The 19,443-nt window shown below is 35.1% G+C and overlaps 2 protein-coding genes across 4 annotated transcripts; both read right to left on the reverse strand.

The window, feature by feature from the left end:
* On the reverse strand, positions 1,845-6,001 carry LOC105161456 (cation/H(+) antiporter 20). Its single transcript, XM_020693648.1, is given in 7 exon segments — positions 1,845-2,356; positions 2,456-2,917; positions 3,032-3,433; positions 3,635-4,200; positions 4,818-4,955; positions 4,958-5,237; positions 5,738-6,001. Coding segments are annotated over 7 exon segments (2,382 nt in total). The 5' UTR covers positions 5,918-6,001; the 3' UTR covers positions 1,845-2,002.
* On the reverse strand, positions 10,688-15,002 carry LOC105161457 (transcription factor bHLH143). Of its 3 annotated transcripts, none has more exons than XR_002287170.1 (5): positions 14,812-15,002; positions 13,009-13,708; positions 12,759-12,891; positions 11,392-12,670; positions 10,688-11,227 (listed from the first exon to the last, which is right to left on the reverse strand). XR_002287170.1 is itself a non-coding variant. In XM_011079149.2 (4 exons), the coding sequence occupies exon 4, from the start codon at positions 12,651-12,653 to the stop codon at positions 11,604-11,606; it is 1,050 nt and encodes a 349-aa protein (XP_011077451.2). In that variant the 5' UTR covers positions 12,654-12,670; positions 12,759-12,891; positions 13,009-13,711; positions 14,812-15,001; the 3' UTR covers positions 11,376-11,603. The 3 variants fall into 3 exon arrangements, 1 of the variants encoding a protein (XP_011077451.2); XR_002287169.1 differs by having other exon boundaries at positions 13,009-13,711; positions 14,812-15,001; XM_011079149.2 differs by lacking the exon at positions 10,688-11,227 and having other exon boundaries at positions 11,376-12,670; positions 13,009-13,711; positions 14,812-15,001.

Here is a 19,443-nt window from a genome sequence, read left to right on the forward strand (position 1 = left end):
ATAGACTAACAGTTCAAGCACAAATTTTTTTTATGGAAGGTCTCGTATTTGAATCTTGAAAGTATATGTATATATTGGGTGTGTGAGTGTATTTTAAAAATAATAAAAAAATCCACATTCCAAGATATTGAGATTGGGAGAACGAACTTAAAATCAGTATCCTTAATAAACATGATAACTTCGTAGCAGTCCCTTTAAACACCAAGCGACAACATGAGAAGAGACGCACAGCTCGAATGGTGCCAAGAACAGCAACCTGCTTACGAAATGCATAGGAGAGAGATGGAATCATGTATAACATTCATGTTAAATCTTATAATATGATTAATGTTGATGAGTATTGAAGTTCAATAGCACTGTACTAGCAGAAGGACCCTTTTGAAAATTCTAAAATTATCACGGGGCTAAGTTGCTAGAAGAGATCCTATTAGGTCGGCCAAAAATATAAGGATGTTGGTTGCAGTTTTTCCCCAACCAGATTCAACTGGCATCCTTTTAGAGTGGCGACTTGGCGACTGAGGGGATATGATTGAGCTTGTTGGTACTTAACCTAATTTTGAGCATTGCCCTATCAGTAGGGTAACAAATCTGAACTGATCGACCTGCCTTGTTAGAGTTTGAGACTCACCTACAAAAATAGATTCAATTTTATTTTTTAAACTGAGAAAATAATTGACGTAGGTCACAATCACACTAATTAGATAATAAATGCAAATTGCACAATTAATTTAAATTTAGTGGATTATGTTAAAATGAAAACTTAGCTTTTAATAGATATTTACCAAAAAAGTAATGGACCTACTGTTATTTAAACCTTATGTACATAGGGAGCAACATCTATGACACTCATGATTAATGTTTTCTTGAATGTCTGACCGTTTAGGGCTGTGCATTTATTACAATCATATTATACCAAAAATTGGGTACTCCAGAGTAGTGTATCCAATCCCAAATTCAAACTCTTGATTCGGTAAATGATACAAAACAAAAAATGATTTCATTTGATTAAAATAAATAAATAAAAGAACTATACAATAAACGAAATTTCAAATTTACTTGTAAAAAAGAAACTGCAAAAATTAAAATTTGTAAAAACGCAATTATATTATTTTCGGTCCCAAATTGCAATGACAAATACGGTAAAACGAAATAAAACACAAAAATAAATTCCAATATATATATATATATATAGGAAAAAAAAGCAATTAAATTAAATAAACCATTCAACACAAGAATCCAATCATCGATGCATCGTTGATTAAAAATGCCTTACAATTCTTTCACATTTTAGGGAGAAAAAAAATGGTATCATATAAATATATATTTAAAAAATTGTTACTCATATTCGATCAAATCTTATTTTTTCAAAAAAAAAAGCATACCAAATATCGAATAAAAAATTTAATTTGATACTTAGTACAATCAAAATTATAATTTGAATATAATTCAGTGGATTTATCGTAAAAAAGTGTGGATCCTGAAGAAGTAGTGATGCAAAAACAGTTGAAAAAGAACAGAGATGAACAACCCTCATCAACATGTTTCATAAAGGAGCCTCACTAGATTTCCACTTTGAATTCATTAATCCTATTCTTTTGGAATTAAAGTTGTACCTTAGGCAGAAAAACTTGTTCATTTCTTTTTCTTGTTTTCTGGAACACAAAAAACGTGTTGAGTGTTTTGGAGAAAGAAAATAAATACTTAAAACTCATGGATTTGTTCCCCTTAAATATTGGGCCGTCACGATTTGGGCCACACGTGAATTTACTCCTAATTTATAATACAAAGGCGAAGGCCCAACCCAGAGTTTAATCCGTTACTATAACGATATTCTAACCATATTATGAATAATTTATGTAAATAGAACACAAAATAGGAATGTAAATATAATAATTATCCCATTACAAAACTCATAGTTTACCACAACAACCAAAATACAGATTCCATCTCACAAACAACAATTTAAATCCATAACCATAACCACTCCCTTTCTAAAATCGATTTAGACCGCACTTGAAATTTGCTCATGAACATCATCCTCTGGACTGATCTTTGAAACCTGCAACTCTTCTGAGACGTGTTGCTGAACCACTAGCACCGAGGAGGCAATGCCTCGGCCTGACGACGCCAACACATCTCCAACCGGGCCGAGCTCCAGGTGCTCAACGGCAAGGTCTGCTAGGGCGGCCACCATGCTGGAGGGGCGCCGGCCATTTCCCACAACTATTATGTCGTATTCTCCGCTTGTCCCAATTGCCAAAACTTGGTCTACTATGTCGACAGCTAATTTCTCTGTGAACTCTACTCTGCCTTCCCATCTCCTTCTGAATTCTGCCAATGCTTCCTCATCATGTTCCTGATTGTTTATGTGTTCATTAGAATAGGCATTAGTCTATTACACTCTGAAATTACTAATATGTTGGATATGACAATTAATCGAACAGACTAATTGTACCTCCTCGGTTCCTCTGCTGTTCTCAACCGATGGATTTAGCACTCGATACTTCTCCCTAAATCTTATCACTGCCACCTTCACCCCCGGGTGCTCCGCCATCCGACTACCCAACTCCAACGCCTCCCTATCATCTGGCCCACCAAAGAAAATGACACATACGTTCTGCAACGCCGTGGCAGCGGCCGCAGTCTTCTGGACCTCATTTCCATATCCACGGTCCACCAACACAGCCACTGAGCAAGGCGCCTCTCTGAATACTCTCTGATTCACCCATCTCCATCCATGCCCCAGAGATTCCTCCTCATCCTCGCCGTTGATCTTCCTCCACCGCTTATGAAATGGCAGAAGAATCATCGCCGCCATCTTCTTCTCCGCAACATGGCAGATATCCTCGTGCATTGATGCCAACGCTGATATAGCCGTCGCTGGGCGGACGCTGACCCGACCCGTTTGGCCGTATTCCTGGAAATCCAGAACCAAACCCGTTAATGACAGATTACCACACCAACTGGCCAAAAAGGACAAAATCTCTATGTAAATCCATACACAATTACAAAGATACAATGAGAAAAAAACCTTGAAAGCAAGGGCGACTTGGTCGTGCAACTGGCCGTCACGGCGGAGGCGGCTGATGAGAGGGAAGCCATTTTTCCTCAGACGTTGGACCATAATAATTGAGGAGGAGCGCTCGGTCAGCTCTAGAAGGTGCATAACGTAGAGTTTTAGGCGGGAGGATTTGTTGGTGGAGCGAGTTAATCGAATGAGGTTAAGGATAGAGGGGATGTTGCTGGGTCCGTGTACACAGGCCAGAACTCGGAGTTCGTCGGAGGAGCCGCGGGAAATAGACTGCAGGTGGCGGTGCACAGCGGCGGCGACGCAACGCGCGGGTTTATATATGGCCATCACGACTGGAGTAGTGAGGAATGTAGTGAAGAGTGCCATTAGCACTAGTATTGTAAAGGCCTCGTCATTCAGAACCTGGATCATAACAGATAACCGCAAAATGAGAATATATAGTACTAATAATTCTTACTGATGACGAGAGAGGATTTCTGAACGTGGATCGGGAGAATGTAAATTTTTACTGTTTTAACATGTTTATAATAATTAACAACTTCCGATGAAAATCAAGCCTACGCGTTGATATATTATGAAACAAAATGCAAGAAATGGGCCAACCTTTTTGTCCTTGCCAATATTCAGAACAATCAACTCCACCAGCCCTTTGGTATTCATCAGCACGCCAAGCGTTATAGACTCCCTCGCCGGAATCATGCACATCATTGCCACAGCAAAAGTTCCGATGATCTTTCCGGCACACGCAGCCGTGACCACCATCAGCAGCAGTCCCCACGCCCCTCCGCCCTTTATCGTCGCCACGTTAGTTTTCAACCCACTCAGAGCGAAGTACAAAGGCAGCAACAAACCGGACACGAAGTCCTCAATCCTCTCCGTTAATCTCCGAGAAAAATCTCCCCCTTTCGGTATTATTAACCCGAAAATAAACGCACCGAATATCGCGTGTATGCCGATTAAATCAGTAGCAAACCCCGCCACCAAAACACCGCCGAGGGTTAAGCTGATATAGGGTTCATCGCCTGTATCGTGCTCCGACGAGCACCGCCGGTCCACCCACTTCATAGCGGGCTTGATCGCCACCATCATGAAAGTAACAAAAAGGACGCCGGATAGAAGAACCCATATGGAAATCAACGGGCTTCTCTTTGGCCCATCGCCGCCATTACCTGCGCAGAGATTAAAGATTACGGTTCAATAAAAGAGTCTCGCATAATTAACGATCATAGGATGTTGATTAATTGGTAAACAGCTTATTAGTTTGTATTAAAAATCTTTTATAACCTTATACATCCAATTAAACGTGACATGTGCAGTACACAAATGTTCTATGTGTCAAGTCTGTCCAATGTACATTTCATACTATATACGTGCACGAAAATCCTTAGGTGTGGGACGAAAGGTGAGATGTGTGTTGGTGGGTAATATATAAATAATTTTATATACCATTTATTATTTAAGGGTATGCTCTGATTTATTTAGAGTCGAAAATATTTAACGCCTTATACTATAAAGGTGGTGTAACAAAACATCCACCCATCCATCCATCATTAAAATTATAAACTCCTCTCTAATTTAGATTGAAAGTACTGAAACAATCTTATACTTTACGAGAAGAAATAAGCATATTTTGTTTTTTATTATAGTTTGGCCGTTGTATATCCAAACCTTAAATATCGACGAACTAAATAATTCAAACTCATAGTATATTTTTAATTTATATAAATGTATGAGATAAGAGTAACAATATTATCATATTAGAAGACGCAGAGGTGCAGGTACGTACCTGCGAGCGCGACAGCTAGAGCGAGTGAAATCCAAGCTGCGACGTCGTTGAATGCCGCTGCGGCCATGGCGGTCTCGCCTACGTGTGTAGTAAGGAGCTTGAGCTCGGCTAGCACGCGAGCCCGTACAGGGAAGGCGTGTAGCCGACTTTGTCTGCTCCGTCGACGGCTTGGCGGAAGACAGAGGTTACGCCGATCCCGATTACGAATGTCAGCGAAATTCCGGCGAGAGCTATTGCGAAGGCGCGGCGACCGCCCCGCCGTATGGAGTTCAAGTCCAGCTCCAGGCCTACCAGGAAAAGAAAGAAGAGGAGCCCAACCGTCGCTAATGATTCCAGGATGGGAGTACTCCATTTCGGGAAAATTCTCCTCATAAATTCTTCGTTTCGCCCGAAAGCTGATGGCCCCAATAAAATTCCACTCTAAGAAAAAATATTTCACTTCTCATTAATTATCACCGTTTGCAAATTAACAAGTTTGATGTGAAATTCTAACACAACTACAATCAAATTTGAATAGTAAGTATAATATACTTATTGTATGATTAGTGTATAATTTAAAAAAAAATAATTATAATATTTGTTATATGATTAGATATTTAATTTAACCAAACTTTATTCGAAGAAAAAATTTCTCTAATTTGTAAATAAAATCAGAGAAATTATTATAAGGTATAAGTAGGGTAGGTGTATAAATATAGATTGATTTGGCATGCATGATCAGAGTGTTGTGCATTGTATTATTCATTTTTACAAGAGTCGGGGGTCGGTGTGCATGATTTTATTCTAAAACAACACTACTTGTTGTTGGTGCAAGAACATAAGACATAGAAAACAAAACATGCATTCTAACATATGTTGCAAATGATCAGACGTGACTCCAATAGATTCAGAATTGCGTGTAAATATAAGGAGTTAGGTACCATCATCTCGGCGACGACTTTGGGTTGGCGGAGGGGTTTAAAGAGGAAGGCGAGGAGGCGGCAGAGGAGGAGGATTAAGGTGGTTTGGATAATAAGCAAAGGGAAGGCGTAATCGAGGGGGTTATCGCCTTGCCAAACTCCATTCGAGGATGTCCGAATTGAGGTTATATTCACCTGCATCTTTGCTATATTGACAGCCGGAGGAGAATTATATGTAATTCGATCACTCAAAACTGCTTATTTCTGCATTTGTGTGCTTCTACAATACATGTATTTATAGAAACTGCATTTTGCATTAATTCCTCATATGTAGGAAACTCATAAATTGTGGGACAACATTTTCATATAAATTCTTTTTAATATAAAACAATTGGTGTGTGTAATGATGTTGGAGGCACTCCGGTAGGGTTCTAGATCTTCTATACCACATGTATCATACATTTACATGGCATTTTAATTGGCGACTTAAAAATATAATTTTGATTTTTTATATCTTATTTCATGGTTTTCCCAAATATATTTTTTAGTCTTTATATGTTTAATTTTTTTTTTCTTTTGATAAAAAAAATCATGAGAAAGGGGGAAACCCTATGGGGAGATATGGAAAAGAAAACAACCAAAATAGGACATTAAAATTAAAACCAAACAATTAAATCGATTTTTAAATTATTAAATAATATGCCACACGTATGGTATAGGAAAGATGGGGGGCCCTATGATAGTTTTAACTTTTTGCGACACTAACATGATATGGAAAATTTACAAAATCCAATAAGATATATAATTAAGGACTATATATAATTTTAGAATCCAAATTATATTAATCCCCAATACTTGGAATCAAATATTTATAGATGTAGTTTGCAGTACCTTAGTGGAGTTGATAGCTACAACCACATCAGTCATTAAACAAAAAAGGACTCTTGCATTGGGTTGTCACTGTTTCCGATTTGAGTTTATAAAATATTAAATTTTATTTTAAAAATAAATTTATAAAGTGTTTAAAAAATAATATTAAATATTTTATAAGATTTAGAACATGTTATTACGGACGTATAAGCTCACCCCAAAACGCCCTCTTAAATATTTTTTCCCATTATATATATATATATATATGAATAGTGTTTTGAGAACAGGCAAGTGAATGTGTTTTGATTATTTGATTTGAATTTGATTGGTTGGTTAATTTCTGGGGTGTGCGTGTCTGGCCATTCATCCTCTTCAAGAGTTCCCATAAGTAGTGCGACTTTGATTTTATGACTTTAAGAGTTGATAGTGATGTCATGAGCGCCATTTTCTGAACAATGTTGATGTTAGAGAGTGGAGCATTATCTGTACTATTATAAATAAAAGACTTTATATAAATATAAAAGTCAATATTTTTGACACAGTTGTATTAATTTTTTGTAATTTTAAAAATAATAATTCAGAAGATAAATGATCTATTCAATTTCTTATGTTTTATATTAACTTAATTTCCAAATTAATATATATATATATATATATATATATGATCTGAGATCGGGTGCGCGATCTCCCTAAAGGTGGTAGCTCGTGACTCGGTTCCTGAGAAGAGGAAAGCACGTTAGGTTAGTTGGGAAGGTCCCCACTCCCCAATGACAATCCTTTAATGCTTAAGTCAGTTCTTGTTTTGATGGTTAATAACGATCTCAGGTAGTAAATAATGTCATGAGTAAATTATGTCTTATCACAAATGCGGTGGCATGGGGGTATTTACAGGACTATATGTCCACAAGTGCTTAGTCCACATGGCGTCATCTTAAGATTTGAGTTGTTAGACATTCTGCGGTCAAGATCTTGTGTTCTCGGGCAGATTGTCGAAAGTTAGAGATGTGGATCCTGTGGTATAGCTATTTTTTGAATCCACTAAAAAAGATAGATTTTTTTTACTAACGAATATAATACAACCCTATCAATATATATATATATATATGTATTGTATGTGCTTTTCAATTCATCCGAGGATAAGTTTTAAAAAAGAACTACAGGATACATCAATCATAAAAAAGTTAGATTTCATTTAACATAAATTTATTCAAATGTGCGCAGTTATCAGATTACAATTTTCACTTGTCCACTTTATTCTATTACGAAGTTGGCAAGTTTGCTGTTCGTGAAAACTGTTATTCGTGAACAAGCAATCATCATTAACCACATGGAGACATCACCATCAAACCTGCAGTCTACCAACAAACGCACACAAATCACCACTGTAAAATTTGCTTCAATCACTGATCACAGATTCTTAATCTCCCTATCTCATAGAGCAGTACTGCATCACAAAATTATGTAATTTTAGATAATGGTTTACATAAGCAATTTTAGTGCAGGAGAATCCTTACACGGCATGCCTTAGGCCACCAATCATTGTGCCTCGCCGGTACACTGTTTATATACTTCAAATGTGAGTTGGAATTTTTATCTAGATGTTTAATGGAACTAAACATATGTCCTGATCTGTATATGAATTCCCATTCTATTAGGCCTTGATTGTTGTTGACATTAATCAGCACATGGATCCTACGCCTGTAAGTATAATCGTCCCTAGTCGATTTATAAGCTGTTGTATGTTTTTTTTTTTTTAAATTTTAAAAAAAATTGCATGGCTTTATAGATACATTTCTATCCCACAATTTTTAAAAAATTAAAAAAAATAAAATGATCGGCTTTCCAATTTTTTTTGACATGAAAATTAAATCAGAAATAAAATATATGTGAATATTTGTGAACCACTCGAAGGCCAATAATTGGGGAAGGAGTGGAATAGAATACAGTATAAATGGAATAGGTATAGTCCCTCAAGATTCAATATTTGATTCAAGATCCCACTACAGCTTGTCGTCAAAATTCCATTTCAAAATTTCGGGGAGCTTCCTGCCACCAATCACATTTTATTGGAGAGGTGAGTCAGCTCAGATTCCTTAATCTTGCTTCCGACTGCTTTCATTTCAATTTTTCAATTATTGAAATTAATATAAAAGTAAAATTTATGTTTGTATAAGTATTTTCACTACAAACGTTTTATTATTATTTTCATTCAATATATTTGATATGACTCGCGACCTGATTGATAACCTATAACGTGAAGTATCATTCATTTTGACTTTGTAAGAACCTCAAAATTTTATTATGAAAAGTGTGTCCTTAGTGTGACCATGCATTTGGGTTTATAAATAAATCAAACTCATCGTTTGCAACCGATGTGTGACATTTGCATACATTATCAACCCTCTTGACAAGGATTAGAATGGAAAGAGTTCGTTTCCACATATGGCACCAAATGATATGGCTTGTAATGCGATCGGTATCTCATTGTACCAGGTATTGTCCGTTCTTGCTTTGTATGAGCCTCACAGTTTTGTCCTAAAAAGACGTCTCGTTAGGAAGAGAAGACCTTGAGGCTTATAAGCAACCCTGAAACTTTATTAAATGAGAGTACCTTTTTAGTATTTTATTTAATTTTGGCCTAATGTTTATTTTAATTTGTTTCAATTAATTAATCATTTCTCTTTATTTATTATGATTTCCCATAACTACTTTTTTATAGTAATTTTTTGTCTCAATTTTTAATATTTCTCCAACATTACTTATTATCTTTGTTTGTCAATATCGTTCCATAAATCAAAATATTTATGTTAACTTATTATTTTATTTTATATATTTTTAGATATTTTTTTTACTCTACATAAATTAATAATACAATTTATATAAATATTTTATTTTAATTTATTTTTAAAAATTATACATAAACATAGAATATGCTACACTTTCTAATATGATACCCTTGTTTATTTTTAATATTTTATTTGACTTTATTTATTTACCCACCCCACACTATCTTTTGATTGTAATTTTTTTAAAAAAACTTTCATGCATCTTTTTTGTCACCATTTTCTTATAATTTATTATTTTCTATATATTTTATTAAATAATAAATATTTTATTTTATATAGTATTATAGAATTTTCACATAAATAGGTGTCGCACAAATTACTAATTTATATTAATAAAAAAATAAAGTAAAGAAACTAACTTATGGGTATTATTGACACAATAAAAAAAATGAGTATCACGGTATTATAAACCATCATTTATAAGTAAGAAAATATCTTTTTTTTTAATATTAGTATAAATTTTTTATAAATATAATTTATTATATAAAGAGCAATATATGATTTGATTGGAAGAAATTCCCCAGCTTTTAAAATTTTATGATGACTATATTACCCAACTTTAAAGTTTGAGATTCAACAGAAATAAGCCAATAAGCCCACTTTTACGACCCACCTGCCAAAGATCGTAGCCGCAGAAAATTGTTGTCAATTTCATCTGTTATTTGTGAAGTGATTATATTATTTTTTGAATTATATTTTGACAATCATCAATATTAAATATTTATATTTAATAATAGTATACAACTACAATAATCATATATTAATCATCAAATTATATTTAATTAACAACTACTGTAAAGTAGTATATCATTCCATGCGTCGATGAAATTTAAATTCGCGACCTTAATGTAATGGGGCCTTAGTATGATAGTACAAACAAATATACAAGATGCACATACATATATACGTATAGATGCATATATACACACATACGTATAAACAGTAATCAACGTAGAACGCCTGATAGCGTTGGATCTAACGCTCCTAGGATCCAATGCTGGATCTAATAATGCATGGAGGATCTCTGGAGGCTTTCATGGAAGAGCCATGCACACACCAATATATATATATAGCTGAAGTACTTTGATCATTGTATCAACCGCTTACACAAACTGAAACCAGCCCACCAAAAACACACACACTCACTCACACTATATATATATATATATATATATAGAGAGAGAGAGAGAGAGAGAGAGAGAGAGAAATTGTGGTCCCTTTGTGATGGAATTACAGACATTCTTGCACCAGAGCAGAAAAGCCAAGGACTTAAAAGTGGAAAATAGACATCTCATCAATGTTCTGGGAATACAATCACAAGCACGCTAACATTAAAACAGGGCATCAAACAGTCACAAGCACGCTGCTTTCAGACATGGGCATAAAACAACAGCAGCGCCAAATTTGAGAGCTAACTTACGTCCCCAAATTGAATTAAAGTCGATTGTTACAGATGCAGTATTCTCACACCAAACTACAGAAATCATCAACAACTAAGAGTGTATGGGTCGATCCTCTTATTATTACACCAAATCCAAAAGCTTTTGTTAATTGATCGTAGCATTCAATGACCGATTCATATGGATTTGAAGATCAAGAGTAGAAAAACTATGTTTACACTCCCGACGGCCTGTGGCGGTTCAAGGAAGAGGCAAGAAAAGTAGGATAGATAACCATACCGATATCCTCCACAGAATGCGACAGACGCTCAGCTGGCTGTAATGTGACGAGGCTGTAAAAAGTGGTTGGGAAATCACATGGCTTAAGGAAACCCAAAAGGCATATTTAACGTTACCTTTTGCTGAGAAGGAAGACGCAAGAAAAGTAGGATAGATAACCATACCGATATCCTCCACAGAATGCGACAGACGCTCAGCTGGCTGTAATGTGACGAGGCTGTAAAAAGTGGTTGGGAAATCACATGGCTTAAGGAAACCCAAAAGGCATATTTAACGTTACCTTTTGCTGAGCATCTTCCTTATCTCTCTAGACAGATAGAGACATGAACAAAATCCGTAAACAAAGGCTGCTGGTTCCAACTCAATCTCATCGCAGAAAGGCTTCAAAGAGGATTTCAGGATTCTCTTCTTGATGGAATTTTCAGGCCCCACCTATTTTACAACGGAAATCTTTCAAGCTACTGTTTCTGGTGAAGTAACGCATCTAGAAATTCAAAGAGAGTCGAGTCCGAGAGCCTTGGCTTTGACCTTCAAGGATCTCAAGTAATGAATTGCTTCGTCAATAACAACAATTGCATTTTTCCCGTTCCCACTGGGAATTATGCTTTGCAGAATGCTGATGGTCTCACGTATTTTCTCTTTTCTTGATCTTTTGCAACCAGAAGACGAACCTAATTTTTCCTTAAGCTGCTTATTCCCGTTGCCGCAACTGGACTCCGCATCATCCTCAAAAGCATAGCATGCGGAGTTTTTCCTTTTAGACGGTGCATTGTAACCTCCATCTAAAAGCTTCTGCCTTTTGGTTGGCCCAAGAAAACTATCAACTTCTTCACCTGTCTCCTTGACCAAATCATCTATGCCGTTGTCAGTCATTGTACTAGGCGAATGACCGGTGCTCGTTTCTTCATCATTTTCCGAAAAATCACTGTCGTTATCGGAGCAGAGCAGAGCATCCAGTTCTTCTGTGTCTTCATGCATTTCATCTTCAGTAACATCTCTTGAGTTATCTTCCATATTTTCATCCTTCACGCTTGACCTCAAAGGATTGATACTATTCCTCAGCTCTTCCTTATTCGAATTATAAGTGGTAGGAGGATTCAGTACCCAACGAGCTCCATGTTGTACAGGAGTCTGAACCGCAGAACTATATACTAAGGTTGTTTTGTCACCAGATTGATCAAATACAAGAAATCTCTTCTGACCAGGTGCAGTGCCAATTGTAGGACTCTTCTCTTGTCTGAATTCAAATCGGCCCACAGGAAATTTCTCTTGGAATGCAGGAGCAAAGGCCTGATGGAAATAAGGCATACGGTAAAGCCAATTTCCTGAGTCATTTGGTTGACTTGCCTTCAGCTCTTGCAACCCAGAAACTGGAAACAAGGGAATAGTTCTTAATGTGGAATCCTCAACCAAGTACGGATTCGTACAAACGGGGTCGGCGTTCAGATGGCCGGAGTTGATACAGAAACCCAAGGAATTCAGATTAGGGGATGGCGCAGGCATAGAATGCTGATGAATCCCAATTCCACAGTCCTTTTCCATTGAAGCACAGCAATTACCTGATAGCAACAAGCAGTTGTCAGCAAATGCAACATAAAAAAAAAAAAAAAAAACCGTAAAGCTAAAGGCTCGGCAGTTCAACCCTACCTAAGAATAACTGACTGCTTGTTGTATGTTTGAGTGAAAACAAAAATAACAAAAAACACCCAGCCTAACTCGAATGCACGGAAATGAAATCAATCTACGTAACAGGTTTAAGCAGATGGCGGAAATACTCGGCCTGAAATATACACAAGAAACATTATTAGTATCTGTTGAACAACAAGATGAAAAATGAGCATATTAGGAAATTTGGAATAATGATTATAGAAATCATCGTCAAATGTTGTCTACTAACCTGGCAATCTTGGAGGGGTTGAAAGCATGCAATGACTCTAACTATTATGGTGGCACACCCAGCAATTCCATTTTCATGTTTCAATGCCCGAAATCTTGTCTGACTAGCTGCTTGGCACACCATAACTACTATTTCCCCAACCGTTCACTCAATCACACTCAAACCGACCTGAAGGGAAGTGATACACTTATCCAAACTAACCCAATAATCTGAGAATCCGTTGCTCAATAATACACCACAACTCCCAGCAAGAAGATGATCAGAGGAAAATAACCACTCTCGGCCTACGAAAATTCTGAATCTTCCAGCCAAAGATGACAAAATGAATAGCAAAACTCAATTGAAACAAATAACAATACTAAGAGTATTAAAGAAGGCCAGGAGTGAAAGCAAAGAATGTTGCAGAAACTTTGGGGCTTCAGAAGAAACGGCTCAGCTTATCCAGCGTACATAGCAAGGAATGACAACGAAGCGAGTGGATCCCATGGAAATAATGTGTACTCTAGAACTAATGATGAAGTTCAACAGAGAGATAAAGAGGCAACGATGCTGTCTTCTGAAATGGAATGACTTTATAGGATCACACGGCAGTACAAGTTCAAAGAGACAACTTTACGAAACACATCAACCGACAGACTATACCACCGCATACTGTTCTTCACTTCAATTTATTGCCACTTTTTACGCAATTTGAGAGCACCTGCTGAAGTTTCCAAATACATAGATCAGAACCATGTTGAAGAAATCTCAAAGACCACCTTGCAATATATAGCATAAAGACCAATGAAGTGAAATAACCACAGGATTATATCATATTCTAATTTGCCAATTCAAAGAGAGGTCTATTTAATTGTTGAACATTGTAACTAAATAACCACAGGAGAAAAGGAATAAACTCGCTTTTCTCCATGGGCAGCGGTAAATCCAGGTTGGCAAGATAATATCTTTACTATGTAAACTGTACTGAAATTCAATTATCTACACGTCAAGGCAAGAAAGGCGGTAAGGAAATATTTCAAATTAAATAACCATCGACGAAGCAATAATGAGAACCAGCCTCGTTTCATGTACACCACACATGAAAGGAAACAAAATGTCCGGCATTCTTCCTTAAATTAAAACTTAAGAAAAATCCCACAAGCCATTATTAAGCAGATTAGCGAAGCAATAAACATGAGTTAAGTATATAATTGGCCATATGCCAATCAAATCCTTATGATATTCTCCCAAAGAAAAACATAAAATCAGCCCCAAGAATTTCATCATTCTCATATAACTAACAAATCTTGCAACAACACTAGCTATAGCAGCTCCTTCATTGCTGAACAGAAATGTTTTGCAACAGAAAAGTAAAAGTTTTATTCAAAAAGAATAAAAGAAAACATAGATTCCGAGCTTCATTACAACATTCTTCTTCATTCACCATATAGTAGCATGAATTTCAAGAACCATTCATCCCAAAAGAACTGAAAGCTCAGAGATTCAAAAAGACTTTATTTTTTCCCGGGCTATGCTGTTTTCATCACTTATGATACTTCTTAAGAGACTGAAACTAAGCTCAGACAGCAAACAAAGAGTCAGAAACGGATCATGAACACAAAGCAAACTTTTCCACTTTCTTCTTTCCAGATCTAGTCACAAACAGAACAAGATTCAGATCAAAGTATCAAACAAATAACAAAATCTCAAACCCAAGAAACCAACATATATTCAGACAAGAAAACAGCAAAAACAAATCAACATAACATTGTGCAGTACAACCCACGGCAACCCGAAACAATGAAAACAAAAGTAAACACTCACAGTACACCAAACACAGCCAAAACCCAGCACTCAGAAACGGCTTATCTCCACAGAGACTGCACCAAAATCAAGAACCCCAACGAGATATCAGAAATCTTTCTAGAGAGAGAAAGGGAGATGCAGAGAGAGAGAGAGTGTGTGCGAGAGTAAAAAAGACAGTCAAAAGATGAGGAGTGCACGGTGGGTGAGACACTTAAACTAGTACTATATAGACACAAAAATTCTTGGAGGCGTGGGAAGAAATGAATTACATTTTACTGTTACTATCACAATTTGCAAGTTACCCTTTTTCTTCTCATTGGTGTTTTGATTTCTTACAATATTTGATCATGTGTTAGTGTGCCAAACGTGTGAACAATCATGCACTAGTTGGCTTTGTGTGCGTGCGTGAGCTAATTTTGGTGGACCCGTGGGTGGTTGTAACATGATTCCTCCAATTGTTGATACATATCATAATCAACCATAATCAAAACTCTTCCTTGTAATGAATAGTAATATGACTGTTTTTTCAATGGGATTAGAGGGGTTGTTTGGGATTGTTTCAAAATTAAATATGAGACTGTATGTTTATTATTCTAATTAAAATTAGAATTATTTGTTTGGATACATTTTTTTACTTCTAAGAAAATAGGTTTAATAGTTTGCTTTGCAATTTTGTCGCGATAATTTAAATATTATTTTTAGAATCTTTCATATATTCTGATATATTTATGTTTATTATTCGTGTATGATAGGAATCTAACAAAAATGACGTTTAAAAAATAAAACTGTTATTCATAAGATTTCAAATGTTTAAATATGCATTCTTGGTATTCGAGTCAGGTCACACCCGATCTGACCTGATTCGAGGATACAAAATCACCACCAGCAATCAATCAACACTCGAAAGTCTAAGATCATGATACATGAATTCAACAAGTATGAACATTTGATTCTCTAAATACTCCGAAGCCATTTGAAGCTAATCTACATCGTTTTATTGAGAGACTATTTTTTCATGTATTCCAATCAATCTCGCAACAACTAATATAAACATCTTAGGGTCTTAGCTAGGAATTCCCAACAATCTAATGTTTAATCATTTTTTCAGATACCAAACACTTATGTGATTTGGACTGTCCTTAGGTTCACTGCAGTTTTAAACCCCAATATGTATATAATGCATTTAATGTTGCATTATTATTATCATCCATCTATTTGTTTTTTTTTTTTCTAATCTTTTTTCTTTTGTTGACAATTTTTGCAAATGAAAAATCAAAAGAATGTCAAAAAGAGAAAAAAAAAAAAAAAACCATGAACATAGATTAAAATACAAAGGGTAATAATAGAAAGCAACAAAGGGGGATGAAAAAAACCACCCCCCCCCCCCCCCAAAAAAAAAAATAAAGAAAAAGAAGTGGCCCCAATTACTTTTTTTTTTCTTTTTTCGTAGTTTGAGCAGATTACATTTAAAAAAAAAAAGAAAAGAAAAGAAAATGGTCCAGTTAGGAGCAATATTTTACAAAGGGTGGGAACAACAGCTTCTTTAAAACCATCAATTACTCACTTTAGGACTCAATATTTGAAAAGATCAAAACAAGGAATACTACTTTTTATTGATGTGATTTCTGCCCATCTTTGAACACTCCTCAATTAGGGTTCTTCCAACAACACAAATAACTTTTTCTTATTTACAACTATTTTTATTTTACAATTTTATCATTTTTTCTTCCTCCTCCCCCCCCAAATGGTGTTGTTTGATCCATTACTTAAGGGTGTTTGCAAGAGTTCAAAATATATATTTATTAGTTTATTGATGAAAACAAGTTAAAAAAAATCACAGCGTACGTTTTATAACTGTTTAAATTAAATTAATTTACTTTCTACTAGCTTTTGCAACTTACTGATAAAATTGTAAATATTAAGTTGTATTCCTCAAAATTTTCAATTTCTATTCTATTTCAATTTTAACTTTTAATTTCAAACATTCCCTATTCTTACTACTGTTTAACTTACAACTTATTCACCACTGTAAAAATAAAAACTATTGCAAAACGTTCATCTAGACGTATACGTTATGTAAAACATGAGGGTCTCTTTTTTGTTGATGAAATTTGATTTGAAATAAGTGGGACATGATCATACTTATGATTAATAATTGGATTATATAATTGAAATTAGGTGGTGTATTGAAGTAACATGAAATATGGTCCTCATGGCAGCTGCTACTAATCCAACAATAATTGCCAAATTGTAGAACCTAATTTGACGTATTGGCTTCACTAATCCCATTCCCATAAATTAATATTAACACTACGTACCACATGGAAGACAGAATCGATTCCTTTCCATGCACATTCAAACCATCTAATTTCTAAGTCCTTCATATATTTTAAGTTCAACAGTCCCTTATTATTATTGATTATCATAAATAATTGCATTAGGTATTAGTCGACAACGATAGTCAAGTTTCAAGATTTGACCATTCCTCTAAATAATCTCACCAAATACACACAAACACGTTTATAAAATTGTTAATTCCACAATTAGGTGATGAGATGGTGCAACACAATGGTGAATGGCACTATCACCCTATTTTTAAATACCCAAATTTTTATTAGAGTTAGTGAACCAAACGGCCCATCCACTGGAAAAAACAAAGTTTAAGAGAGAGAAATAAAATAATGAGAGGGGCCATGATTTAATCACCTGAAAGAAATCTTTGGTACAGAGTAGAAGAAGATTATGGGGGCAGGAAATATAATTATTTAATATTAAGGGGGTCTAATAATGAAAAGTGATGGGATTTAAGTATAATATTGAGGAATTCACGCCCTGTTGTTTGGAGTGGAGGGAACAATACAATCGAGTTCTAAGTCTTGATAAAGTTCATAGATTCACGAGACATATATATATATTTATGTTTGAGAAATACAAACCCCCATTTCTCATCTATTTATTTCCTTTATCTTTAGGGATTATTCACTTTTTTCATCTGCACCAAATATTCTCTGTTTTTATGAAATTTGTTTTTCAGAAAGTGTTTATTAATTAGGTATTAAGAAATTTATATTATTCAGATCATTCATCCCCATCTAAAATGATAGTGCATGTTTAATTTATTTTTTTTTTATAACGTATCGTACCATGTGATTGTTTTTATTTCAAATCAGGATAAAATTATGGTAAATTTTAATTTAATATAAATGGATTATATTTGTAGTTTCTTTTCCTCTTCAGAAAACGTTCTATATAAAATGCTTTGATGAACGAAATATATTGGTTAGATTATCTTGATAGTTTTTGAGTTAAAGCATTTAAGCGATGAATAAATTTAAAAATAATAGTAAAAGTATGATTAAGATAGAGGAAAAAGTTGGTATATTAGTTGGAAAATTGAAGTGACATGTTGTAGGAGCCACCCATCAGATGCGTAGCTTAGCCACCAAGAAGGAAGTACTCGGGATTTATGCTATTATTGACTTTAGAATTTTCATTTTTTTTTAATTCTTTAGAGAGATAAGAAGACAAGAATATTATACTGTGCCATTGAAGTTACAGTTATAGTGAAAATTGATAACCAACTGCTATTAGAATTCTCATCATTTCAAATGAATGTAGTTTATGAAGTTGATGTTTCATATTAATTTCTTCATATATTGATGGAGTCACCTATAATACCATTATGCTAACTTTTTTACCATACATGTCTATATATGTGAATATACCAAAATTAGGTAAAGATGCAGAGTCGAATTCAAATCCAACACTTTTACATAATAAGAATTCATGGAAAACCACTAATTACTACATGTATATAATTATCTTTGTATGTATATGTATATATATAAATGCACGCGTGGGGTTGGGGGGGAGTGGTGGAAGGAAATGGGAAAATTAGTAGGGTGGGGGGAGAAGACTGAAGAGAAATAGAAAAGGTGGGGGGGAGTGGGGGCATGAGTCGATGGAGCCATATGGTTTGTGGATTCTCCAACAAAAGCATCCACGCTTGGAAAGTTAATTTAAAATAAATGCATATATATCCAATTCCACCATGCTCGACATGCTTCCTCTCCCTCTCCCTCTCCCCCACTACAATTTTACATTACTACTACTACTACTACTCTATTAATTAATACTATCCTCAAATACCACCATTAAAGCACCCCCCGAAAAAAGTGCCATTTCATCCGCTCATTGCGTTTTACTTTTGTATTTTATGTTGTACCAATTATTTCAACTCCATCCACTTTGCTTACACTTTATGTCGTTGAACTGGCAACCCAGCGATTATATTATTCTTAAAAAAAAAAATGTAAAAGAGGAAGAAACAAAACAACATAAATCCAGTAATGTGGGAAATTTCTCCCAACTAAGTTTAGCTCAATCAAACTCTATTATGTAATAAATGTTTGAAGTGTATGCCAATGACACCATCATTGCATAATTAATTCAGGTCTGACCAAATCTGATTAGGAAAAGCCCAGAAAAATTGGAAGAACCCAAACAGGAATTGGGTCCGGAATTGCAGAATGAAGACAATTTAAAACCAGCAGTTAGCAGAAGATTATATTATTCTTAAAAAAAAAAATGTAAAAGAGGAAGAAACAAAACAACATAAATCCAGTAATGTGGGAAATTTCTCCCAACTAA

The sequence above is a fragment of the Sesamum indicum genome, linkage group LG5 (assembly GCF_000512975.1).
Source record: "Sesamum indicum cultivar Zhongzhi No. 13 linkage group LG5, S_indicum_v1.0, whole genome shotgun sequence".
Lineage (NCBI taxonomy): Eukaryota > Viridiplantae > Streptophyta > Magnoliopsida > Lamiales > Pedaliaceae > Sesamum > Sesamum indicum.